Here is a 27,590-nt window from a genome sequence, read left to right as displayed (position 1 = left end):
CGTAGAGTGTACCTCCATCTGGAATAAATGACTATGCAATTTAAAGTAAGAGACACATTTCATCTGTATGACTGTGTATTTTTGTGACCGCGCTGTCACAGCAGTGATCTTCTATACATTTTAAGCAATTTCTTGACAGGTCTCTTTTGCAAAAGATCTCACTGAGACTTGCTGAATAAAAAAAAGCTAAACAAAGCAGTGCTTTAAATAAAGATTATTTTACAGTAATAATCATAAAAGCTGTTATGCAAAACAATATAAAAATGCATAAAATGCTGAGTTAGGATTTTTACAAGTTGTCCAAATATAAAACTCTGAGACGACACTTGTCAGGACCTTTCAGTCGCGCCTTGTGGGGTAAACCATCTTCTGGTGCCCATCATGTGCCCATTTGGATTACAATGTACGATTACAAATGCTTTACACTGCAAGAAAATCAAACAGCTGGCTTGCTTTGTTTTTGTCAGTTTGAAATCAGCCTTCTTGTTGTCTCACAGGATAGCTCCTGCCCTCTCTACTGTGAAAAGACTATAAAGGCTAAGCACGCATTAAAGTTATTTGTATCAAATGAATGTGAAACTGTGTGTGTGCTTAAGTCTGTTGACTGAGATTCACCTAGTGACATGTTTCATGCTTATGCTGTGTTAAACAAGAGGCACTAGAACTCTCCTGGGAGAAACATCGCCTGCTCTACTCCTTGCACTGATCTATCTCCACTACACGAGGGAATTGTGTACAAAGTGATTATGAATACGGTACACGAAGAAATTTCCAATTTCCTGGAGGTGCAAAATCCAGCATTAACACACTGGAAGCATCAATGTGAAGAAAGGACAACTGACCTTGTTCTTTATGGTATCATTTCATGTAGAAGACAACCAATACTTTGGTAATTTATCTTAAATCTAGCTTATCTGTTGTGGTCTCTTTTTGTCTGTTAACAAATGTTAAATGTATAACTGTAGAAACTGTTGAAGTTAACCATTTATAATACATTGCAGCATGTTGTATTAATTGTAACTGTTCCATGTTGTCTATCTGTCACACTTTTTGGCAAATATAAGGGGATAAAGCGGGTGAAAGGGGGCTATAAATAGGAATTGGATATGACTTCACATTCAATGATGGATCGTTTAACAAACTACTGATGGTTTTAAATTGCAACTATTTGCGAAAACTGCAACAAACTAAAGCAGAAACGGTTTGATTTATAGAAACTGCAAATCCCTGCAATATTTGTGATTAAGTGTGGATTGAAAAAAAACTTCCATGGTTGCAAATTTGAAAAATTCCTGGAGGGACTGTTTCAATTTCAACACCAGCCTGGAGAGCTCTCTTGTCCTACTTACGGCCAAGCTCACTGCCTTTCTGAGCTGAGCCTCAGACGGTTTCTTGAGTTTCGCTGTGCTGTGAGCCAATGCACTTGTAAGGTTAAACTATCTGACAGCGACAGTTTCACTGACAACACACATCCTCGGGCTGATTTTCACATACTTAGTGGTGGGAATCTTCACATGCTCCATTTATGTTGATCATACATGATTACACTTGGTTATGTGGTGCCTCCACGGCTAAGCACAAAGTGAAGTGGAAAGAGGTTGTTCAGGAATGTGGGAGAGATGGAAAGAAAAGATGTAGGTGGGCTACATGATTATTGGAAACTACGCATCTTAATGGCAACTGCAGGTGCTTTGTGTGTGTGTTAATGTGTGTGTGTGTGTGTGTGGAACTGGAATGTTCAACCTAAAGAATAACAGAGTGCCTGACATCCAACAATCAGATTGGTATTCTGTAGCTCTAAATACTGCATAAAACAAGTATTTTATTGTTACTATAAGTGAAAAACAAATCTTATTTCAATAACTCAAAAGAGCTGAATATGAAAGTAAGAGCATTAATATCGCAGCAAACAACTATTCGCTATTTAAAGATATAGTGGCGTAATGTCTACCTGAGCAGAGAATGAAGTCACTCTCCCTCTGTATGTGTTGTAACCTGAGTTTCTCTGTGAATTGTTCACGTAGTCGGGTCGCTCCCTTGTGCATGTGAGTTCATGTGAGTCCAAGCGTGTACCCCTCTGGTTAGCTAATCCCCGAAACGCTGCACTCTGCTCATACGGTGGTTACGGCTGAAAGCGCTGTCTGACTCACTGTGTTCCTCAATCATAGATAGCCTCTGAATATGGGATTGAGTACAAAATATATATTATTATGATAGGGACAGTAAAATAACACATTTCACCAAAGTTCACTAAACTGTAAAATAAACTGACAAATCCAAAGTTGTGTCAATAATTGCAGTCAATAATTGTAACATGAACCCTCTCTTAAAGAAAAGGCTACATTATATATTGTCCTATGCAAGTTATATTTAGCTTATTCTTTTCTCTCTATATCATGCTTGTGTGCGTTTGTGTAGATTCATGGTTCAAACTAAGGGAAAATAGGGGGGGGACAAAAAGGTGCAGCCACAGGTCGAAATCCACTTAGGGCAGCATTACCACACACTAAAAGATTAACGGCAGAAGACTCCAATTCTGACCCCATTTTAAAAATCCTCTCATGCAAATGAGGTCATCACCATTTCAGTCTACTCTGAGGATAGGAACGCACTTGAAAAACAGCATCAGGTGGAGGGAATAAGAAAAAAGAAGGACTTGTTACTATGCTTAACATGAGATGAGGAAAACTGCAGGCAAAGGGGAAAAAAATGGTAAAAGCTACTTTGGACCTCACTCGGTTTCAAAAAACACACACACATCCCCCACAATTTGCACACAGACATAAAATTTAATTAAAACTAGACCCCAGGTGAAGCAGTTATGGCTTTACAAAGTGTGCCTATCAGACCCTATCAGGCCAATAAGTGCAGTTTTTTTTTTTAATGCCAGAAGACAGTGCCAAATTGTATCCTGGCTGGAGGGCAAGGGACAGCAACATGGTTCACTGGGGGGGGGGGGAGACGACGACAATAGAAACGTGCAATATATTATAAAGAATATAAATGAATGTGTATTTGCAATGAATATTCATTTTTTTTATTCGAGTCTCAGAGGTTTCAAAGTCTTGGCCTGTTTAATGTCCAGCATGGGCTTAGTCGCTGCGGGGTTCCCACACTTAAAGCTATGACAGATGGAGCAAAGAACGGACCTCTACCTCTATGAACAATTTATTAGGCCTCCAATTAGGCTAGACTGCAGTCTGTGTACAGCCAGTGCCTTGTGATAAGACACATCAGGTATCTCTGAAACACTGCAAAGGAAATGTGTACTATGAAACTTTATTTCAGCAAATTTTTCGGTAAGAGTTTAGAGAAGGTCTAAATGTGAAAACGTGTCTACTGGTTGGGCAACATATGGTCAATATGAATGTTAATCATCATCTAGTGACTGTGTCCATTTAGACCAGGCATTTAGTTTGTGCTTACTAGTAGCAGACCTGCGGCCTCGTATCAGCTGGGTGAACATAGTTTTGTGAGGAAGCACTTCTTTAGAAAAATGTATAATAGATCAATTTTCTCCTGTTTGTCAAAATATGCATTGATTTAGAACCACTGTGTTTATTGTGTTTTTCACCTGCTCTCCTGTTTAAATCGATTTTGTGTGTTTGTAATGATGCAGTTTATTTATTTGGGTGGGTTACGGTTTGCAGTGCACTAACTAAAGTTATTCTAGTTGCTCAATTTTGTTCACAAATTAGCCTTTCTCTGCACAAGCAGATGGTTGTAGAACAGGTAGAATTCATCACTGTTCATTGCATACAGGTGTGCATATGTTATATATGTTTGATTTATACTAACTTACTTACTTACTTGTGTATACAGGCAGGTCATACATGCTGATATAGAACTTGCATGCTTTGAAAAATGAGGCCTTTTTACGAGGATGTCTATTTTCAGCGCCAAAGACCCAATTTTTTACCAAACACCAACACCTCATCTAACACCAATCTCACTTTCATGCAGCCCTTTTACAAACAGCAGAGAACATGCAAGGTCAGTAATATATCAGCATGTTGCAGTGAAGCTTGTGCTGATATTTATGTTGCCATAAAAAAAGAACGCCTCATGCGCCTCAAAATGTAAGATTCTGCATCTAGGTAGAAACTGTCTCGTTGTTCATCATAAAGTAGCCTCAGCTCCTTTGGAAAACTTCAACGACAAACTGGAATTTCAATAGTTTTATTGAGATTCACTTCACCTACTTCTATAGAGCAAGATAAAGATATTTATTTATCTTCATAAAGGCATTTTTACATAAACATAAAAAGTATATATTATTGCAAAAATATTTGTATTCATGGTCAACTCAGGCTTTCTTTGAAATTGAAACATTTATTTTCTGTTATGTGCAATTTGAATCAATATGTTTAGTTCTTTTTTGTTTTTTAAGTATACACTTTAACAAAATAATGGCTATCTGGGGGTTTCAAATGAATGTGGAGGCTTTTGATTGGTGAGAGGCTATTAAGCAGGCAAAAGTACTGGAAAATGATTGTAGTTTATAAATATTTCTTGGAAGCAGCATCGAGCACTGCAATCAATCATTTTTTGTGTAAAAATGTGAAGCTGCAAGTGTGTATTCAAGTCTATGTGTGTATGGGTGTGATTGTGTGGGAGGGCCCTCTGGAGATTCAATTTGCAGCAACAACAAGAAGACCATGGTAGAGCTGGAATAGTTGTGCACACTAGTGCAGGCTGTGTCCCTAATATCTGTTCAAAACAAGGGTATGTGGTAAAAGTTTACATTTGTTAAATGATAAACCTGTATTCCTATAAACAAAGAAATACATCAATAATGAACAAGATAATTACCGAGGACGACAATAAAGTTGTATAAAATCTATCGAAGACAAATTCCAAAGCATCCTAATTCAGTGGCAGCAAGAATTAAAGTCAATTTGTGACCAATCAGTGTTGATTCATCTCAAGTTCTGTTCTGAATTAACTTCAAATTGCAAAGTAAAGAGACGCCTGATACAACAGAAAATAACTCATTTTTCATGCCCACCCTTAGATACAAATGCAAGTGCTTTTTTTGGCCTTAAAATAGAGGAATAAAGCTAACAAAATCAATAATGCATTATAAAAGAACAGGCAATAACAGGGTTGTATAGAGTACATGGTTTAACAGAACAACAATCTATTTCTTTAAAAGGTCAGTGAGCTATAAAGCCTACTCAAACAGCATGGCCCCCGCTCATTCTTCCCTGACACTATAGTCACCCATATTTTCCCAGTACATCAGGGAATTATCACCCAGAATCCATGAAAAAGCATTTCAGACCTTTTCTCCGTCCAAGTAATCACTTTATTAGTGACATGAAGATGAGTTTGTGCTGTTATATGGATCCAGAGGGTGTAATGAAATTTCACTCTGCTGCAGAGTAACAATATAATAAAAAGGAGAGGGAGGCAGAGAATCAATATGATAGATGCTCCATCTGTTTGTCGGTTTCCCGACGTACGTAACGAAGTCACAGGATAACTTTAAATTGATTAGTAATCAAAAATATAATAATAATTTAAAATTAAGAGAACCTTTGTCCATGCCTTCCATCTAAATATACCCATTAATTTAGCGATAATGTGAAAATCCTTGTTAAAGTGTTTTGATTTGTGATGCAATGCTTTTCAGAAAATTGTATGACTTGTCAACACAAGTGGTTTAAGGTTAAGGTTCGATAAGAATGCAAAACATCCCTTAAGAAGTCTTCAGCCTGCACCATTTTAGTTTTTTCCATTTTCATATTAACTTATGATGTGTCATGATTATAGTCAGAAGATTATACTCATTCCCACTGCAATCTTTACTCTGCCTTTCTCCCAGGTCATCAATTTTACCATATAGGCCTATTTCATCTTGCATCCAAGCTCACGTGTCATCCTCCTCTACTTATAATCCATTGAGCCCATGCTTTCTCTTGCTTGCTCTTCTCTCATTCATTTATAGCTACACCTACGCAGTTCCCTCAGTGGGTTACACAGAACCCAGTTCAGACCAGTGTGGTTGTAGCTGCTAGCAGCTAACAATATGTCCTCACGCTGCTCCGATTTGAGAGCAAACAGTGGGAGAGAGACACTTTGGTATTTTCAGGAATCACTTCTAACCATTTCCATTGTTTCAGTTTCTCCCTTGTTTTTTGACAGGACCAAAATAAAGCTTAAAAGATAGTAAAAAAGATAGTAGTACAATCACTATGGAATTTAGAGGGGTCTCAAGACTTCATCTGGATCATCAAAAGCAGACAGCAGTACAGAATCTCAATAACTTCTGAAATGACGATACAGAGGGCAGTCGGCTCTTTACCATAAAAAAAGGGCATTGCTTTGTTTCGGGGCAACAGCACATTTCACAGAGCTGCTCAATCACAGAGAGGAGAGCGGCGAGTGAGGGTAAAGGGATGTGACTGAAAGAGATGAGTCTAAGTAAGATAGGAACAATAGAAATAATGGATGCAGGAACCTAATATGTGCCAGACTGCATGCTGATTTATGTGCTTCTCTGCAAATTAGCTTCCCAAGACCCGGGTCAGAATTCTGCATGGAAAGTTTACAACATGCAAGAAGCTGATTAAACTTCACAGTGGTTTACAACTTGTGTTTACCTTACAGCAGTCGGGTTAGGAATTAAAGAAACAGGGAACAGAACACTGAAAAGTGAGGATGCGATGCCATTTTATATTTTACTTTGTAATTTACCATCCTAAAAGTCATACATTTAAGAATGCCAATTGTATATCTAAAGAGGGCAAATTAAAGCACCATGCTGACAGCCTGTTTGTGATGTAGGCAAACTTGCTCTAAATGATACAATTTTGTATTGTATTTCCACCAACTTCATAGTGTGAAGAACAATTTAAATTCACTATAACATTACAGTGGCTTCATCAAACCGGGGAAACATTTTTTCTACATCTGTAATGTTTGTAAAAGTGTGTTGAAAGAGCTCCCTGACAGAGCAGCAAAACTTATTTGATGAGCATACCGCAAAGCAGAAGCAATGAGTTTAACTGTGGGACACCTTCACTGGGAAATAAAGATGTTAGTTACATAGAGCAATACGTTCAGCTCAATCACAAACACAGTTTGAAGATATTTTCTTTTTTAAACATTGTTTATAGACCCATATAGACCCATTGTTGAGACAGTTCCTTTTGCAAACTACATTATTGTGGCGAACTTGCAGGGACTATGACGTTAGTGAGTAGTGGAACAATCAAGTCGCTGCTGAACAATGACTATTCAACTTTTTAAAAGTTAGAATTCTACAAATTCCACATTTTTTTATTAAATGCAGACTCTCAGTACTTCCACCTTTATGAAGATGAAACCAACAGTATAAAAATATGTTCTTTGGAATTTGACAGGTTTGCCTTCCGGGTTTAATTACAAACACAAAGGTGGTAAAGTTTGCTGGCCCAAACAGGGATGTGTGGCCTGGCCAGCAGATGGGACTTAAAGCTATTTCATATAGTGTGCTTACTAATACCAAAGCATTTAGCAGTTATAGTGAGTATAGCATCCTAGTTGAATAGAGGGTTAATGGGATAGAATGCATTTCTGCTCACTGCTGCATGATACTCTCCATGACTAACACCTTTCTCCTCAAAAACGGCTTTTAAAAAATAGAGGGACATGTGCAGGTCTCAGTTTATGCATGTTAACAGATCTAACATATACGCCTAATGAATGTAAAAAGCAAGTAAACATCAAGAGGAATCAGAATACATAAGCAAATACACATGAATTTGCACATGTACTCAGCATTGCACATCAAAGACGCAAAGGTCAGACACACACACACACACACACACACACACACACACACACACACACACACACACACACACACACACACACACACACACACACACACACACACACACACACACACACACACAAAAATTGTGGCTTGCATGCTTGATTTCCAAAGCATTTAGCCTCCTGCATCCATAACCCTATAACATATGTAGCGGTTAATACAGTTAGAGCTCAGGTCTTTGCTTTCATGTCTGCTCACTTAATGATATTAGGGTTGATTCTATAGTTTGATCCAGCTATCAATGTCAATCATGTTAGCGCTGCTCAACGCTGCAGGCCCTTGGAGGAGACTGGCATTGGAGGGAGTGGGAAAACACGAGAAGGGCAGGCAGCTTTCTAATGCAATAGAGCTGCCATTTCTGAGAGCTTTTTATTACATTAATATGTTCCTGGATAATTCTATCTCATCTCCTAATATGACTGAGACTAAAAACCCAATTTAAGTCTCATTTATCCGATCACCTCAATCGGAGATGGTGACATGAGGGCGTTCAGATAGCCATGCGATAGTTGCGTGCTTCCGCCTACAGAGGATTCTGTTTCTTTTGAAGCCACAGCTAAGCATAACTGGAATGGAGAGTATTGCAGGCAGCATTCTCTAGCTGAAATGATAGCTACTGCTTGAACGATTGGTAAGCACACAGGCTAAACAAGAGCCATATCTTGTTGTTTTCAGATGCACAAGGAGGTGTTACAAAGATCATTGCATAGACTTTAGGGGATAATAACCTTTTGTAATACAGTGTGTGAGGATCTAAATAATCGTTGGAGTTAACTGGACCTAATGATTAAGTCCAAATGACCTTTGGGTCAGTGAGGTTTTTCTTGCAGATCTTGATAATCATAGTGTTGGGATTTCAATATGGCAGGATTTTCACAAACACTGCAAAACCATGCCAGATTCAATTGCTCTGATCAGTCCAAGCAAAACCTAATCCAATACAGATGGTAAGGGAGTTAAAGGATAGATGCTTTGCCCCTCAAACATACTCACCAGTACCGTTACGACCATGTCAGTTCCTGCTAATGTCAGCTCAAAACAGGGAGCCGAGGATACTGTGGATACAACACGGTCTAACCTAAATCCTAAGCATCTAGGGGTACCCAGATGTCCCAGATTGAGCCACGTAGCTGATATAATAATATTACAATAATAGTAATAAGTATAACTGTTTTATTTAGTTAATTTAAACAAAATAATAAAGAGTGTCCTTTGTGGATTTGTTTCCAACAATTGTAATACATAGGACTATGTTTAAGAGTAGATTAAATAGCAGAATAAATTATTTTTGGGAAACATTACATTCTATAATACCTAACAAGAACAGTGGACATTGTATCATAAGCATTATTGCAGGTACTTCCATGGGTAAGAGCATTTCTCACATAATATTTCCAACAGGATAATTACACTATATCAAAAGCATAATCTTAAGAGGGTTTTGGCAATATCACAGAAATAACTCTACTCCAATGGCCAGCTCTGTCTCTGAAGCTCACCCAAATAGAGAACCTGTGGGATCTATTGTAGTAGGAGGTTTGCAACATTTAAATGCATTGCCAAAACAAATTACCGCCTCTTGGTTGTATGCCTCTGCCAACCAGTCAAGTTGTGGTTTATATCCATGCCTGTAAAAAAATAGCATGACCACATAATTTCATCCTAATAGATATTTGTGTGAAAATGTCATCATTAGCATATCAATTCTTGAGTTAAGGCCTAAAATGTGTTTTGGGAGGTCATTTTGACCCTGACGTTTGCCCTTTGAACTCCAGATTCCTGTCGGGTCATCCTTGAGTCCAAGTCGATGTTTGTTCCAATTCCATTAGTGCTAACCCCTACACTAAGCTTCTATTTCTATTGTGAAGTTTGAAGAATAGCTGATAATATTTCAGCTTTTTATAGGCATTACTGTGCACTTGACACTAAAACAGGACCTTATTCATATTTAAATGTGTACACATTTTGATGAAAAGCTCTTTCTTTGAACAATAACTGGCTATTCTTATTTAACTTTTCCTCAAAATGTTCTTAGCCTTTTTCTGCCTCTTCAGTTATCCGTTATTGAACCAGTGCGCAGCGTTTTGTTGGCAAGGTACTAAACATGCCTTGCTTTGCAAACCCTTCATATAAAATAACACTTATTTATTTCACTTACTAAAATCATGAAAAGACAATGAGAGCATGAAAGACCGAACTGTAAAAAAAATCAAGCCTTTGTGGCCGGCGATCCCAAAACGGTTGAACTTGCAGTATGCATACATGTAAAAATAAGCAGTACCTGCATAACACACATGAGTCAGCATTGTTAAAATCCTTAAGAAACACATTCTTGACCTCAATGTTTATGCCTTATGTAGAGCACTTTTATGAAATGTTCTTTACATATAAACTTTACTTGACTTAATTTTAGCATGAATTCTAAATCTGGATATGGATACTCATAAATAATCAAATAAACACAAAAACTAGAGACTATCTTGCAATCACACCAGCTGCGATGTCAAATCAGGCCAGGGATGTACATTGGGGGGGAACAATGGCTCCTTTGCCCCCTTGCTCAGAGCATGCTCCTCTTCAAACTCGGCCTTCCGTTTGATCTCAACTACATATCTGTACGGTTCTGTGACTGCAACTTGCACGGTTGTTACACTATCACGAACAAACACAGCATCAAAAGGTGAAAACGATACCAGCGCTGCTTGCTTCATGGCTGATAAGTTACACATATTTTGTCCAAAGGAAATGAAAGAACATTCAAAAGAATGCAATCCCACATAAATGAAGGGCCCAATGCATGAACGGGAGTGGGTCTCAGCGAAATTACAGAATAAGAGATCATTTTGTACACCTTATGGGTTGTTTGGTGAAAGTCTAACAGCATGGAGCCTCTTTGAGCCTTCGTCCATTCACAGGCAGGATGCCGTCATATCTCAGAAGAGGATATTCACTGTAGGTCAGTTCCTTCAGTTCTCTCCAGCTGTCGGACTGAATGGTAGGAATAAAGGAGTCCGTTTAGTCTCCTAGGGCCAAAAATGGACTAAGAGTTTTTACCTGGGCCTTCTGGTCAATCACCTTCAAGGGCTATGTCTTTGAGCCAGCTTTCAATGGCTGAGAAAGCCACGTTGTTCAAAGTGAGTGGTTAGTGCACAGTGGATTGCAGTTTGTCGTGTGGCGCATTAGGTGTTGACAGATGGGAGGGAGGGCATGGGACGCTGTAGGGAACCAATGATTTATTGTTGGGCCTGGGACACTTAACGGGGTGTAAGTGCTGAGTCTGGAGGGACCATGATGCGAGGACAATTGGAAAACATAGAGCGGAATAAACAAAGGGAATACCTAAAAAGGAGAGGGGAGGTACTGCAAATTGGCTCACTAATCATCTAATGAAGATTATACATTAAAACCAGTACCAAATGACTATTATGTGGCAACATTTAGACGGTTGCAACAAGGAAATAATACGCTTCTCTTAGAATAATCAGGAAACTTCTCGGGTCTACTAGTGAGGATTAAAAATGGAGGAGAACACAAAAATCATTAATGGGAATTTTGTGCAATGTTATTTGCCTTTAATTAACACCCATGTAATCAACTAGCTTACTGAAATCTTGAAAAAAGGACAAGCGGGAAGGCATGGGAAAGAGGAAAGATTAAGCAACAAGAGAAAGGGAAAGCATGGAGACACAGATGGTAACAAAGTAGTGAGCACACACAGGTAATGGGAGGCCAGCCTTATAGCTCCGGGGTGTTGGTGGGTTTCCTCCTTCAACAGCACGAATAGATATTCACTGCACACATCTCTACTGGTGTGCTGTGTATGCTTATTGGTTATATTCTAAGCCCTGCTGTGCCATTTTTTAATAATGACCTTCTTAATTTGATTTTATAAACTTCATTTGGCTCCAGCAGGGAGATCTAGCTACCATTGAGGATTTGTACGCTGTTAATTATTGTCATAAGTTTGAGCTGTGGCGTGTGGCAGATCTTTAAACTTCAGATGGTGGAAAGTAGATTTTTAGTCAATTAGTACTAGGAGAAACACAAACGGAACAAAAAAAGTATATATTAAGTACACTCTCAGGAAAACGAACATGAGTGAAAAAGATACAGACTGAAACCCCCCAAAAATGTATTTTTCCTTCTTTACTTAGCGTGTTAGCTTTTCCTCGCCTCACCACTTAAAGGTCCGTGCATATACAAGCTATATGTTCTATTTATTTCAGAGGTGACAACAGATGGAAAATTCATAGTGTTCACCCAGACACTGTTTACATCTACCATTTGGCCAAATGAGGTAATCAAAAATAGACATCTGAATTTCTTTAACACCCTTCATAAGCATGGTCTGTCTCTGCAATCGCACTAGATACATTATAGTGCTAGTAATTCAGCGTTAAGGCTATTATAATGAAGCACTCCCTCTCGAGGCTACAATTATACCACTGAGATACTGTTGGGCTATTGAATGTATTCTTAGTACAGTTATTCTAGATAAACAATATTTATATTAAATGTACCACTTGACAATGACACAAGCAGTAGTTTAGACCCAAACATAGAGGCCACGGACTGAAATTGTGACCTACAATAATACCTAGTCCCCTGTGGCAGAACCTATCAGTGCCATCACTTGTGATGCCCCCTCCACACAGCCAATTAGCCTTAGAAAACCCTGTCAAGGTAAATTCAGCCTCCTTGCATCTGTTTCAGCCGTGCCCTTCAGCCAGCTTAGGGTGATGGACAGTGGAGCACATCGGTGGAGCTAGGGGACGAAAGGAGTATTGATCAGCTCTGTTTTGTTCAGCTTTGTTCTTCAAACTTTCGTGACACTGAGATCATGTTGCACTGTAAACACAAGAATGATTAAAAGTCGTAGCAGGCCTGTTCTGTGTTTCGTGGTGGTGCCTCTGCAGGGTCAGGTTTTGTTAGGAACAAATCCATTGTGTGGAGGTTTCTAGACAATGAGGAGAGACAGTGTGGGCAACTGCTGACTCTCTCTGGTTTAACTTGCCAGACTGACGCTTCCCATCTGAGACGAGATGGTCTCAGATGGGAAGAGGAGTTTTACACAGCCACAGGGCCTTTATTCATTAATTGTGCAAACAGGCAGATTTTATCTTGACTTGTGCCTAAACAAAAAGATTAAGCTTTTTAGCGGTTTATTAATACTTTCTCTTCTACAAAACTTTCCTTTGTTTCAACTAGCACCGTAGATGGTATCTTGAAAGAACCACAAGTAAACCACCACTCCCATGCTGCAATTCAGCAATGATGAAATTCATCAGTGAACACAGAGTCACAGACGAAGGAAAACTGTCAGTGTTGTTTTGTAAAAAAAAATAAAAAAAGCTATAAAATACAACACTTGTCCAACTGTTGGGAGAGGGGATTTCACTGCTCTTAGACATCTAAACACTTCTTCTTTAATATATAAGTATATAATGGCTTTTAGCCCTGGAGCTTACTATTGATCACTACCCACATCTTCCATTTGCTGTAGCTGCCAATCCTCAAAGTTCAGTAGCTTTGGCTGCCCTCACCATCTCTCCCTTTTAATATTTGTTCTAACTCACATACTCTCATTTCCCAACAAAGACTATTTGCAGGTTAAAAAAGATATGATCTGATATGGACAGCGTCACTCCAATTGTTGATCGAGCATTCTATGTGGCAACTCCCAGAGGAGCCGTGTGAGCCAGAAGGCCATCCGTCTCTCCCTAATGATCATCCTACCTCACAACCCCTGTTTAGTTTTATGTGCCACATCCAGCTAACACTGAGATTAGTGCACTCGCTATCACACTCCCTAAATCCTTCTCTCTGGCCTGCTGAGTTGCCCCCTTTCACCTGCCGTGGTATCTGGCCATGGCTATATTCTGCCCAGGCTCTCTTGACCCAAGCTGGTAATGCATTACTCCCCAGATCAATTGATAGATTGGCCCTGTCGGAGCGGCCGTAACTAAATCAGCTGCTCCTGATGATTCAGCACCAGCCAGGGAGCCGGGCCTTCTGTCACCAATCACAGATCACCAGCAACAGAGACAGGTATGGACATTCTCCTGTCACTTGAACCTAATTTATTGCCAGCTACCACATTGATTAACCTTGTGCTGTGGTTCAAGCTTCCTATAAAAATGTGTATGTGGGCAGTGGGAAGGTGGGGTGTAGAAGCAGGAGGAAACATAAAGGCTAGATAATGTGTACATTATTTCAGCAAACTTTGAACAAAAGGACTTTCGCTGTACAGCCAGGGTGGCAACCGGCAACATTTAGATGGGGGGAATTCCGGGTCTGGATGTTTTTGTGATGAAATAAAATAAAGAAATAACTAATACGTGCCACATTGAATGAGCTATTTATATCCTCTGCAGCTGGAATCTACTGAATTGACTTTATTCATTATCCATAATCTATCGTGGTTTCTCAGTGGCTATGTTTGTACTTCAACAAGGATGTCTAATTGGGTTCAGACTGGATCCAGTCACTTGCCAGTTCAGTCTGTGGCTTTTTCTTGTTACCATTTCTTGTTACCAGTAAGACTTGATTTCTCTTCAGCAGGCGGTTGGAGGTAATGTCTCATATTTGACAAAGTGAGCTGTAAATTGCCAGCACAAAGGCTTTCATATGGCACTGCAGTAATGACATGAGTCACAGATCCCCTGGTGCCTGAACTCTGCCAGTTACCATTTCAAATTGTTATTATATATGTATATATATATATATATATATATATATATATATATATATATATTACCTGGACTGCATGAAACTATATAAAGCCAAAACTACAGCCAGGGACACAGTAATGCATATGAATCACATATGATGGAAACTGACTTTTAAAATGTCTCTTTTTAAATTAAAGGAATAAATATAATTTTCTTAGAATTGCTCTGTTCATATTGTGCTATGCAGTGATCAAAGACGTTATCTAAAACTGTGCAACATCTTGAGTTAAGGCCATATACTACTGTTTTAAGAGAGCATTCATATTTTAACATACATTTTTTTAACTTTAATGTATATCAAACATTCATTTCTTAAGAGATACATAGCTAGTTAAGCATCTACATGATTTATTGAATAATACACTTCATGAGCAGGCTTGGTAACAATATCTTCCATATTCACTCTTGGTTGTTGATTTCCCCTCATAGGGGACGCTGACCTGAGTAGAGGAAGCATTTTTTTTTTTTGTGTCTCTGTGATTTACTCCCTCTTTTTTTTGCTGGGACAGCCAGGGGCTGTCAGCAATCTCCCAGCTGTAGCCTCTAAAACACAACTCATGGGCCTAATGAAGCAAGGCACTATTACTTTAGTAAAAAGCTGCTGTGACTTAAGAGGGGGAGAGGGCATCTGAGTGTTCATAAACACACAAATTATTATTATTATTTTTTTCAAGAGTACGTAAAAGGAGAAGATCTCGGTTGCTTTTACACCAGACTCTGAGCTAATGATGGCTGCTCTGTTTTTCTGAATAAAAGAGGCATACCTACAGTTTATGCACATCACAGAGCCTGTTTTATGTTTAACAAAAAATATTGTTTTGTTCCTTCAGTGATATGCAGACTGATCCTACAAATCAACCACCAAATAAGAAATGTCTCCTACTAGGCAAAGTACAGTTTCCCAAGTTAAACAACACTTTTAAAATTAAATTTCTGTCGGAAATTAAAGTGATAACCATTTAGATTTTTTTTTCTAAATATCCCCAAAACTTCAAAAAGCAGAGCGTCATGTCCCCTTTTGTCTTTAAGTGTGAAAACTGAGAACTGGCGTGTAACACAGCGGTATAGTAAACGTCAAAAACAAAAAAATAAATGAGCACAGCTTTGACATCAGGCGAAGGTCATTCACCTCAGCATTAACAGACACACACACATGCATGTTAAGTGTAGACCTACTGCTGATGCACTGTTAACATTCTATTAAAACCAGACAGGATCTCTAATCGAATAAGGACTCTTATCTAATAGCAGCCAATCGTTTCTAGACTACTTTATGAACCAAGATGCCACAACAAATACTCAATAATTAGATTGAAGATTACATCGTATTACATAGGGCCTTTTGCCAGCAAGAGAACCGATACTTCCGGGATCAATAGACAGCTTGCATGCTAATTGCTCAATGGCTACAATTGACACTTAATACACACTAGTGCACAGTCTAAGCAGGTCGCACATAAAATAAATTCTAAGGATTATCATTTAGCTTTCATTTTGGTCATTAAACAAAAGTCAAAATACATTTAATGATGCAGGTTTAAATATTGTGCTTTAACCGAGGTTGTTTATAACATTCACTAAAAGACATCTTTGAGAGCTGCTTTCAAGATTGCCCAGATGTTCACAGTGCTGAAGAGGTACTAAAGTATTCCTTCCTTTAAGGAGAAATCCAGTACTTCACACTCTGGTTCCCTCCTTGACACAGCCTAAGTAATGATGGCCCACTTCAGATCAGCAGTTCACATTTTAATCATGCAAGTTCTCATTTCGCCCAATGTAATGGTTTACAAAGCTGACACTCAACAGCTGAGAAGAAAGGACAGGGTAACAGGTTCTTAAGAGAACATATTAAGAGAACTGTTAGCCTTCATTTACCACTAGCAGCAAAGGTATTAAAATCTTCTTCCTCAACAGATCGCTGTATTACCTGAGGCTACAATTACCAATGTGGACTCTGAGTCCCAGTTTAGTAGAACACATGGATACATTACAGTAATTTTGAATGCAGCAATAACACACCAACAGTCGAGGCCCATTAGATGTTATCTAAGAGTTCAGGCTGGCCTTGTTAGTGTCCCACTGCGGTATTATAGGCGCTGCCTGTGCAGTGATGTGTTGATCTGTTCAGGGGCAACTGAAAGGTTGCCATGTTGATTGTGTATTAACTTAATATTATCATTTCCTTGACAACCTTGAATGAATCTATTGTACAAAGGTGAAAAAATAAGTAATGTATTGTCGTAACTGTATTTCATTTTAATTTGTTTTAATTTGTGTATATATATATTTACACACACACACACACACACACCTCCACCTCCCTTACCAAATAAACTTTATATTGTGATTTGAAAAATCACAATATAAAATGATTCGGTTAGCCTGTTATTGGGCATGTTGATTAATCTATTTCACAGTCGCAACATGTCACCCTTTGCCCGCACTTCACATGGCCCACATCCCATGACACTACTAACTGCTAGTTTTGTGGACATTTTATCCACATCCAGAACACAAATGCATCAGTATTAATTTGAGTAGCTTGCGGAGCTCCCATTCAATAAGCAATGACCATTTTGTTTTCAATAACATTAACATATCATTAATTAGTTAATTGGAATTGAGTGCCCCACTTGCGTGGGTATATTTGTGATTAATTCATTTGAATGAGTTGTTTGTTAGTTGTGAACCCTTGACTATTATGTTCTATATCTTGTAATGTTTATATTCAGACATGTGAAATATTAATATGCTATTCTGCCAACAGTTTTCTCTGTAGAAAAATACAACAATGGCTCTAACACTTAGTAATAAGCTGATAAAACATTTTCACATTTCAGAAATCTTGGGGCTCCTGTTTAATGGCGCAATCGCAAAAATCGAGCACAGAGAACTAAGTTATGTGTGCAAGGTCAGTGACAGTGTATCCAAGTGCATCTACTATTTTTGCTTAAGTAGAAACAGCTCACAGCTCTATATGCACAAAAGGGTCTGTAGAAATAGAATATAAATTGGATGTGTGTGATGATTAATCATTGTCTTGGCCAGACTCATAACCTTTAAGCAGCCGTGCCAATCAAAGTGGTGCATGAGGAAAACGGCTCATCAAATGGAGAGGAAAAGTGCAGAGTGGCCTCTCCAAGAAGGAAAATACTGTTGTTGCCCGGGAGGTTAAGAGTTGCAATATACAACCGTATGCATTACCAATATTGTATGAAGCCATAGGCCCGTCATTTCCATAATAATGGGGACATACAGCTATCAACAAAGTGATGCTAGTATAGGCCGGGTCCACACACATCTTATCTTAGCACGTCAAAAGGCTCATTTTCACAAACAGCTTACCTTTCACTGTCTCATCTCCTCCCAGCTTTGCACCTGTCGCACTACTCTAAGAACAAAAATACCAAAGGGGTCGGCAAAGAGCAATTCCAGGTAAGGAACATCTAAACTATAACGCACCATAGTATTTGCACTGCCTAGGAATATAAAGACCCAAATGTCAAACAAAGGATATCATTCTGGTTGAGTATGGCTGAGCTAGCCCTATCAGAAAAGGCTTTTGGCTTCAGGTGTAACACTTGATGGCAGGTGAAAGTATCATGAGCGAAAATATATTATTTGAAATGAAGTGTGGAGATGTGTTTTGTTCTGCATTTCACCAAAAATGTCTGACAAGCGAGTGTGTTGACAGAGAGAGAAGTGTAGAGAAGCTAAGGTAGAAAAGACAAAGCAGATCAGCAGCATGCGTGTCTGTTTCCGTGATCTATGTGTTTTCTGAGGTGCGCAAATGAGCAAGTGTGCAGTGGCAGTTAGCTAGCGAGTATCAAATTATCAGAGAGGACACTTACATTGTTCATGTACTCGCTCAACAAGTCTTGCAGGGCCTGTCGAACGGCGTTGCACTCAGCCACGATGCGTTCACGGCGGTCGTCACGTGTGCATGAGGAGTCAGCCATTAGTGCGGCACCACTGATGATGCTCTCCAGGCGCTCTTCCAGAGAGGGACGGAAACGAGCCTCGCTGAATGTCAGAGGGTCCAGGATGATCTTGTTCTGTAGGGCAAAAAGACACGTAGAAGGTCAGGACAGAAATAAAGGCCCATCTGGCCGAGAACACGACCAATAGAGGGCCAAACTGAGAAACTGCGATAAGCTGTAAATCAGATTTCATCATTGGTGTGTGAAGTGATTGCAGTGTATTTTGTGACAGAATACAAGTGGTACAAGACAGAAGCATTTGACTGTAGGGAGTAATTTCTGGTAACACATACAGCAGCATTATCAGTTGACCATAAAAAAACATGCCAGGTGCCTGCTAACCAGCCAGTGAACTAGTTATATGGTTTAACGCTAATTAGGGGAGTAGAGCGTATCAAAAAAGTAAGTCAATGCTGCTAAAAATAAGTTTTAATTCAATAGCAGGTATGGTATGTGGAAAATATACATGATTCTGATACAGATTTAAACTAAATGATAACCTTCATGACAAAAAAAAGAAAACGCACAAGCACAGTAACAGACAGAAAGATACTGTGGATCAGTGAGCAGAGACACAAAGCAGAACAACATATGGCTCACAATTAACTGCAAAGAGTGTTTTTCGTCATATCCACTTTCCATCTATTGACAAGAGGAGCATTTACCTAAAAGCAAAGCAATTCAGGCTTAGTCTTTCCATCCTAAGGATCAACAAACCAATTACATAAAAAGCTTCTTTAGATTCAGCACCTGGCCCAGTCTAAGTTGCATTTCAGTGTCACCCACGTTGTAAACAAACTAAACATTCACTGATAACTCTAACGGGTAAAATCCTTAAGAGGTGGCTCTGTTGCAATCATGACGAGATTAACAAGTGTGAGCTAATAGTACGGAGCAAAGGTGCAGTGTTTGGTCTCTCCTCAGCCTGTCAAATCCTGGGGCAGGATGACAGACTGTCAAATGATGCATAATAACATGTAAGGTACGAGAGTGCAAGCACCAAGCATAACCTACTTTCCATCTGCAGCTGGCAGGAAAGAGCAGTAATGACAAGATTTCTCAGTATAAAGAAATAAAGACAAAGAATATAGATGGGGAAGGAAGAGAGAGTTTGGGAGAGAGAAAATGCAGAAAATAAATACCAAAGAAATGGAAAAAGAGAGAAATATAGAACAGAACAAAAATGTCTGGGAAATAGACTGACAATAGTGGTTCAACATAAAAGAAAAGCAATCTGACAGAGCTAGCTTACAACAAGCGAGATCTACAGAAAATGACATTGTAAATGGTAAATGGACTGTACTACTGTCTAGTCTTCCACATCTCAAAGCGCTTTAACATTACATGTCATCATTCACCCATTCACACCCATTCACACCCATTCACACCCATTCATACCCATTCATACACTGATGGCAGGGGCTACCATGCAAGGTGCCATCTGTCAATCAGGACTGTCGACCCATTCATACCCATTCATAGACTGCTGGCAGCAATTTGGGGTTAAAGGTGTTGCCCAAGGACACATCGACATGGATTAGCAGAGCCCGGGATCGAACAGACGATCCTCTGATTGAAGGACGATTCTGCTCTTATGTACTATAATCATACATAAGTGTGCAGTTGATTTATCTTTTCATCCAGTAAAGTAAAAAACATTCTTCTTCTTCTTTCCGCCTTCTCCAAAAATAACATCTCACATTCTATATCTGATAAATTAAGGTACAATATGTTGACATATGAGACAAGGCTAGCTGCTTCCAGTAATGCTTGGTGTCCCAGATCTGAAATGTATATTGAACTGACACTGACTAAGAGACCAAACAACCATATTTGGTTCTATGTCAATTAATTGTACAAGAAACACATCTTTAATGTTCACTCTTACTAGCATCACCCTCAAATATAAAGCCTCCTGTCCATTCTATTATCAAATGAAAACAAAGGTAATGTTAAAATCCTCTGATTCCCAAAACCCACCAGTGGATTGACAAGAAAATGATCAGTAAAAAAACCCTGCAAAATCACACCGTCTTTCGTAGCTAGAAAAAAAATGGATTTTCAACTTTCTGACAGGCCTTGAAAACATCATGAGTGACAAACGCATTCATCACTAAAACTAACCAAATTAAAGTTTAACATGTTGATATTTTCAGCTGCTGAACACAAACCAGAGAGGCGAGGACCACAGAGGCTGTAAGAAGAGGTTGTACAAATGTAAATAGTTCAGTCTATATAGCATGTGGAGCCTCAATTTTCTTTTATCTTTGACATTATTGGTAACACTTGTGGGCACTTGGAAAAATGTTGGATCTTTTTTTAAGATTAATTGCATTATAACTGTGGTGTACTGCAAAACACACTTTTGAATTCTCTCTACTTCTAAGCTAAGTTAAGTACATAACATTACATTACATTACAGTCATTTAGCAGACGCTTTTATCCAAAGCGACTTATAATAAGTGTATTCAACATAGGCATTTAAGAGAAGTAAGCCGTGATTGTGCTGTATCCAGTGCAGAACTTTATATTACAGGAAAAAAGAAGGCTACATTTAGTCAAATTGGACAGGAGCCAAAAATGCCGTGAAACTGCTTGGGGTTTGGAAGGTTTTAAGATATCAGTTCAATTTATGATAAAGTATCTCATAATTAAATGGTGAGTCTTAATTATAAAATATGGATGTCATAGTCACAAGAACATTTTAGGGGGAAGGAAACACATTCCCATATTTAAAAAAAAGTACAGAAAGGATGCACACAATTTCCACTACTGGGTAGTTTTCCATAAAGTTGATCCACTTTGTAATAATAATAATAATAATAATAATAATAAACCATCCTCTGTTCCTTGTCTACCCTTGTTGTAGAATGGTTATCCTATGGGTGACATCTAGTCAGCAGAAACGATAGCTTTAAGAGGGAAAAAAGGATCACAACACAGCTCAATACACTGCGGATCTCAACATCGGAAGATGAAAAGAAGATCAGACCATGAGGGGAAAACATCCTTTACTCTATTCAGTTCGTATTCCACACAGGATGTCAGGTTGTAATTATAACCGGGAGTCAGGAACAGGCAGAGTAGAAAAAGTTGCAAATGCCGGGTTGACAAAGGCTGAGAGGTTTTCAAAGTAATTGGCAATGGCTGAGGTCATCCTGACAGAAACTCACAAAAATGACTGTGAGCGTCAGTTACCTCAATGAGCTTCACATTTTGGGGACTTTTCTTTTGTCTGAACCACATTATCAATGACGTTGTTGTTGTTTGTTGTTTTGACAAGTGCACAAAGTGACTGATGTCACAATCAAAGCCTCTGAACCGCAAAGCTTCCTTATACAACTAATATATTCGCCAACATGTTTAAATAAACTGTAGCAAATCACAGTGGCTTTTTCCTTTACATTCATTAATAAATGCTCTTCACATACAGTATATTCCATGTTGCAAGTCTTCAATTACATTTTAGAAATCTGATCTTCTACATTACAATTTTTTGTTTTATTTCATTTTCACTTCTTGCCCCGTCTGAAAATTCACAGAGCAGATTCAGCTTCTGAGCAGTGTGACTGACGAATGGGGATTTGGTGTAATGTTCAAGGATAATTTAGCATGGTATACTTGCTGACAGCATCAGTGGAGCATCTTAAAACAATTAATTCAACTCCTTAAAGAGTAGTTTTATCTTAGCATAGAGTTAGATCAAATGTATTCTTTGCTTTTCCTTTATGACCTGTGCAGTTAACTGAAATGTAGTCCAACAAACATGTTGTGGTAAAATAAAAACAGTCATTTCACCTCCTTACTTATCTTATTATTAAAAATGTCCAAATGGTTTGGAAAACCAGTTGTATTGTAGTTTTATGATATGTTTGCAAGTTAGACAGATCTTACCTGCAGGCTAATGAAAGAGTTAAGTCATTTCCTCAATTCTAGGGTCATGCTTTAAGCCTGTAATGCAATGTGAAAGTTGACTTTGACAGTGTATCAGTGCCAGAGGCAACCTTAGGCAACTAAATAACGTCGCCCACAAAGGGTGAGGCTATTAGTTTGACCCCACTTTGGGGCATCAACCAGTAAGACAGGGAACATGTCAAATCATCCTTTGTCAGATGTGCCTTGCAGGACTTTCCAATATTAGATGACAACTATTTTGTCTTGAAGGATAGTTCAACTAGTCTCGAACATACCACTGTATTGCCTTTGGTGGCCCTAATCCAGGGTTCAATGGCTGTTTGGTTGTGAATATTATGCTGTTTGACAAAGCTCTGCCCACACTGGCCCAGGAGGGGCATTACTCATAACCCACTCTCTGATTGATTAACCTTAATGAAGAGCGCCTGACTCAGGGTTAGGGTTTGGCCCTGTATTGTCACACAGAAGGCAACTGAAACAGCAGAAAAGGCTTATTATGTGGGTGTGTAAAAATAATTAGTTAAATCACTTTAAATCAATCAATTATAAGTAGGAACAAAAGTTGAATCTACAAGTGGGTGCATTTGAGTTTACAACTGTGATTGTGTGACTAACAACATTTAATATTGGCCTCCACAGTAATATCCTCATGCCATCCCATCAGTGTAAGACATTCTAGGTTTGTGCTAGATAGAGCCTTTCAGGCAAGTCAATTTTATTCATCAAGCCCAATATAAGGGGGCTTTCGATAAGGACCCCAAAATGGCAAAGCATTCCAGAGATGGAGAGACACTGTGCTTTGCCTTCTGATGCTTTACAGCCTATTATAAACCTTGATAATGGAAGTTAGAGTGACATGCAAACAGTGAATCTTTTGTTTCGGATGCACCATAGATATGTAGAGGAAATTGTTACTAAAAAACATATTCAGGTCTGCTCACTGATATCAGTACACCCTTTGTTTGCAAACTCTGCTGGAAAACCCTCCAGACTAAGAGCGGTAATAAAATAAACTTATTCTATCACAATAACATCTGCCACCCTTCGAAGTACACATCATTGGCCTTGGGTCACAGCTTACATCTACTACATCTCAAGAAACATCATCGCACAGAAAGTCCATAATGGGTACTCAGCAACAAAACTGTATCACTCAACATCCCGCGGTACAATGACATAATCCACGCAGTAGTGTACTACAATGCTAAGGATATGCTAAACGCAGTGCTTTCAATTCAATTCAAAGTAAGGTGGTTTAATAAAAAATAAAATGGTTGAATTAAACCCTTTTTTACTGGTAATCATCACAAATAGGTCCTTAAAAAATGACAAAATGAAACATTTTATTGTGATAATTGTTCATCTGTATCGCCCAGCACAGTACAGGCTGCTTATATGCCTGCTTTCAAATGTAATTTCCTTGAGGTTTATACAGTTATATACAATTTGACTAGTGTTATTAGTATTGTACCATTACCTCTTAAGATCATAAAGCAATTTATTCTGAAAAACATTTTATTTTCATACATCTATCCATGTATTCACCTTGTAAACCTCCTAAAGTACACTAAATATTTCAAGGGTGAGCTTTTACCATGGGTTAAGATGTAACAGTAAGCTAAAGTGGGTAGCGCTGAATCTTTTATATGTAAAAACAGTAGGAGATCTGAGAAAATAGACCTCAATAGATTTGGTCCTTACAAGACAACATCTACTAAGCTGTGCTGAATTTTTCATAAGAAGTTAGGTAAAGGACACATTTTTGAGAAGATGCATACCACCCAGAGGGAGACAAGTACTGCCAATAAGCCTATAGGGTCAACACAGACAATGTGAAAAAAGACAAAAACATGAATCCATATTTAAACACTTTGACACAACAGGTAGAGGGACAGGAAGGACACAAACACAAAAGTGGTATTTCCTCGAGAAAAACATGGTCATCCTCAAATTGTTTTTAAACTCAGAATATGCAACAATAAATGTTTGGATATAATAACTGAATAGGTCATCAGACCAAAAACAGCTTATGAGTGATATATAGTATATAGGTATAATTCATAGTATTTTAAAATATTTGCCCAGATGATAAAAAGGTAGTAACTTCCAAGATGTGTGAAAAATCTTGTAAAGGACGTTCATGTCTCGTTCATGTCTCTTCATGTCAGTGTTCCCTTGACCATTGGTGGACGTTATATGAATTATTAAATTGAGTGGTAATGTCCTTTTTGTTGCAGCTACATGTTGTGTAGTAAACAATCATTGCTCTGGGATGTGTAGTTGCATGTCCTCTGAAGGGGAAAAAATACCACCAAAGAAATCACACTTATACACATTTTAAAATAATGAATGAAGAAAAAAGCAGAGAAAGGAAAAGACACATGAATTGGTAAAAAAGTGTAACCAGCAGGAAATCAAACTAAAAGTGCACAATCCTCGAAAACTCAGTGGATGCCACAGTTTGCTCACTGTGTCCAGACTGAATACATTTCTACATTAAAGCATACAACTCTCACTCCTAAAACATGTGCACAGACACTGAGCTCGATGAAGCAAAGTTGAAACGTAAACAAGACTGGAATTACTGTAGACATGTTAATCAGAACTGCTCTTTGAACAAAGACCAAAGCCGTCCCGACTGCAAACAGGGACATATTCAGTCAACAATCCGACTCTATTCTCCAGATGTCTCTGGCGTGTTTGAGAAATTACAGTATGTGGATATTTTGAGCAGTGTTGTTTATTTGGGAATGAGGTGAAAGAGAGGGGTAAAACAGAGAAAGTGTGACGGATCCAGAAGTAGCCGCTCAACACACACAGGATAGTTTTCCAAAGTAAATGAATCGCCTTCACACACACACACGCACACGCACACGCACACACACACACACACACACACTTAGACACATTTAGAATCCCAGTGGTCAGGACATCTTGATTAATGATTGAGCTTGAATCCTGCTGGTCCATTTGGGCTGTGACCTGCCTCATGTAGGCTATACCTAGATATCAAGGGGAGATATCAAGGTTCTGCAAATAATCAACTTGATGAGGAAAAATAAATAACAACTTTCAGTATAATCAACATTTTGAATAACATCAACACATTTAGTTCTCTGTGGGCATTCCTTCCTTAAAATATCCCTGAAACGCAAATTCAAATCCACACTTTTTGTAATGTTTGCATCATTCCAGCCGTCAACATTCCCTTTCCGGTAGCACTATTCCTGTCTCACTCCCCTCAGCTCCCTGGGTTTGCAAAACTGAGACATCTCGTTGTTTTCCCCGTTTGTCATTTGCCTTGATACATTCTCTCAAAAAGTGAAACAGTGATCGCAGACAAAAGTATGACCCAATTCACAGCAGATGCAATGGAAGAGCAATATTTGTTTATTTCCTCTTGCCTGGCTCAGACATATCTGCCTCGGCATGTCTGGAAACAGAACTAAGAATCCATCCATTGTCTGCATCTAGGTTTAGTAATGACAAATGACAAAATCCGCAGCACTGTTTCATAAAACAGTAAGACTAAAGCTGCTTTTTGTTCTTTCTTTTTTTCAGGCAGACTTAAGTACCGACTGAAGGTCAACCGTCTTTGAACAAATGAATGTCTGCGCCACATGATGAGCAGAGCATGAAAAGGCAATGAGTAAAACTATGTGCTTTAAACTAATGTGATCCTCGGCAGTGCTGCTTATGATACTGAATGTATGATACAGCTCGTATTCAATACTGTGTAGGTTAAATTATGAGTGTGTGCCCGAATGTTTATTAATGTAGCAGATGCACATAGACAGAGTCATAAATCAAACAGTACAGTAGCATAATAAGGTCAACAAGGCTCCCCGCCTGAACAGGTAATGGTAGCTGGAGCGGTGCCCAGTCTCTCTGGCTTTAGACTGCGAGTGTGGACGCACAGAAAGCTGGAGGGGAGCTTTGGGTGGGGATGGTTTTGGGTCGAAAACAGCGTTTGGCACGAAATGCTAGACAGCCTCCAATATTTCACTGTATTGGGTGATGGCATGGGAATATTATCATTTTCCCCTCGAGCCTTTGAACTCAATAAGAGCAAACGAACAAATAGTCATTTGGCTTTAAATGTTGGTTGTGATATATTGAATATTCATATCAGGTATTCCGCCACACATATCTACTCAGAGAAGACATTCTTGTTTTATTGAATTAAGCATAACATTTTCCAAGCTTTTTTTTTTTTTCCTCTTTCTTTTTAAACAACATCCCCCTCTTTTTTCAAAATGACAAACTGCTCTTAAGTCACTCTGAGTTCCCTATGGAGATAAAGCCATTAAGGCCAGTGAGCAAACTGCATGTCAAATGAAGCTTTTAGTGCTAGTTCAAGCAGCCAGACAATTATCATTCTAATTTCCTAATCACACTGGGTCTGAGCCTCTCACTTATTATCCAGTGAACTCACTTCATGCTCTTGCAACCAGTGATCATACCACACCATACTTAACTGATGCATCTGTGTGCTGTCACTTTACCCATGCACCACCACCACCAGCGACAAAGACCCATCTATGGCTCCGTAGGGGGGTCTCTGAAATGGCTGAATGTGATGGGGCTTTACCCCCATACACACTGACTTAATCAGTAGGTCAATGCCAAAGACTGTTAGCATATTTAAATGCATTTATTCAGTTTGGGTGTCTTCCTTGATGTCAGTACAACAATCTGTCGCTTAGATATTGAAATGGAATGTCTCTTCATTGTCTACATTTCATTACATTACAGTCATTTAGCAGACGCTTTTATCCAAAGCGACTTACAATCAGTAGTATATATTACATATCATTACATATCATTCACCCATTCATGACAGGGCTGCCATGCACCATCAGACTCTAACTAACATTCATACAACATCCAGTCCACACCGATGGCAAGCCTTCGGGAGCAACTTGGGGGTTAAGTGTCTTGCCCAAGGACACATCGACTGCCGATCCTCTGATTGGAGAACTACCTTGCTCTCCACTACGCCACAGCCACCCCATACATAATTGCATCTGATGGAACAGTGACAGACTTGAAATACTAGCAATACTGCTGTCAAACTAATTAATTAGCTAAGGATCATTGTATAATGTCAAAAAAGGTAGTATGCCAAAACTTTTAACAGTC

General features: G+C 38.8%; 1 protein-coding gene across 3 annotated transcripts in view; it reads right to left on the bottom strand.

Annotated features, from left to right (window-relative positions):
* ctnna2 (catenin (cadherin-associated protein), alpha 2) overlaps positions 1 to 27,590 on the bottom strand; it is a 359,609-nt gene that overhangs the window by 181,912 nt on the left and 150,107 nt on the right. For all 3 annotated transcript variants that reach the window (XM_054603691.1, XM_054603690.1, XM_054603692.1), the window contains exon 7: positions 18,405 to 18,608. In XM_054603691.1, coding sequence (XP_054459666.1) covers positions 18,405 to 18,608 — 204 coding nt within the window. The remainder of the gene's footprint in view (positions 1 to 18,404; positions 18,609 to 27,590) is intronic.

The sequence above is a fragment of the Anoplopoma fimbria genome, chromosome 9 (genome assembly GCF_027596085.1).
Source record: "Anoplopoma fimbria isolate UVic2021 breed Golden Eagle Sablefish chromosome 9, Afim_UVic_2022, whole genome shotgun sequence".
NCBI lineage: Eukaryota > Metazoa > Chordata > Actinopteri > Perciformes > Anoplopomatidae > Anoplopoma > Anoplopoma fimbria.
The sequence above is the reverse complement of the archived record's forward strand: the minus strand, read 5'-3'. Positions and strand labels throughout refer to the sequence as shown.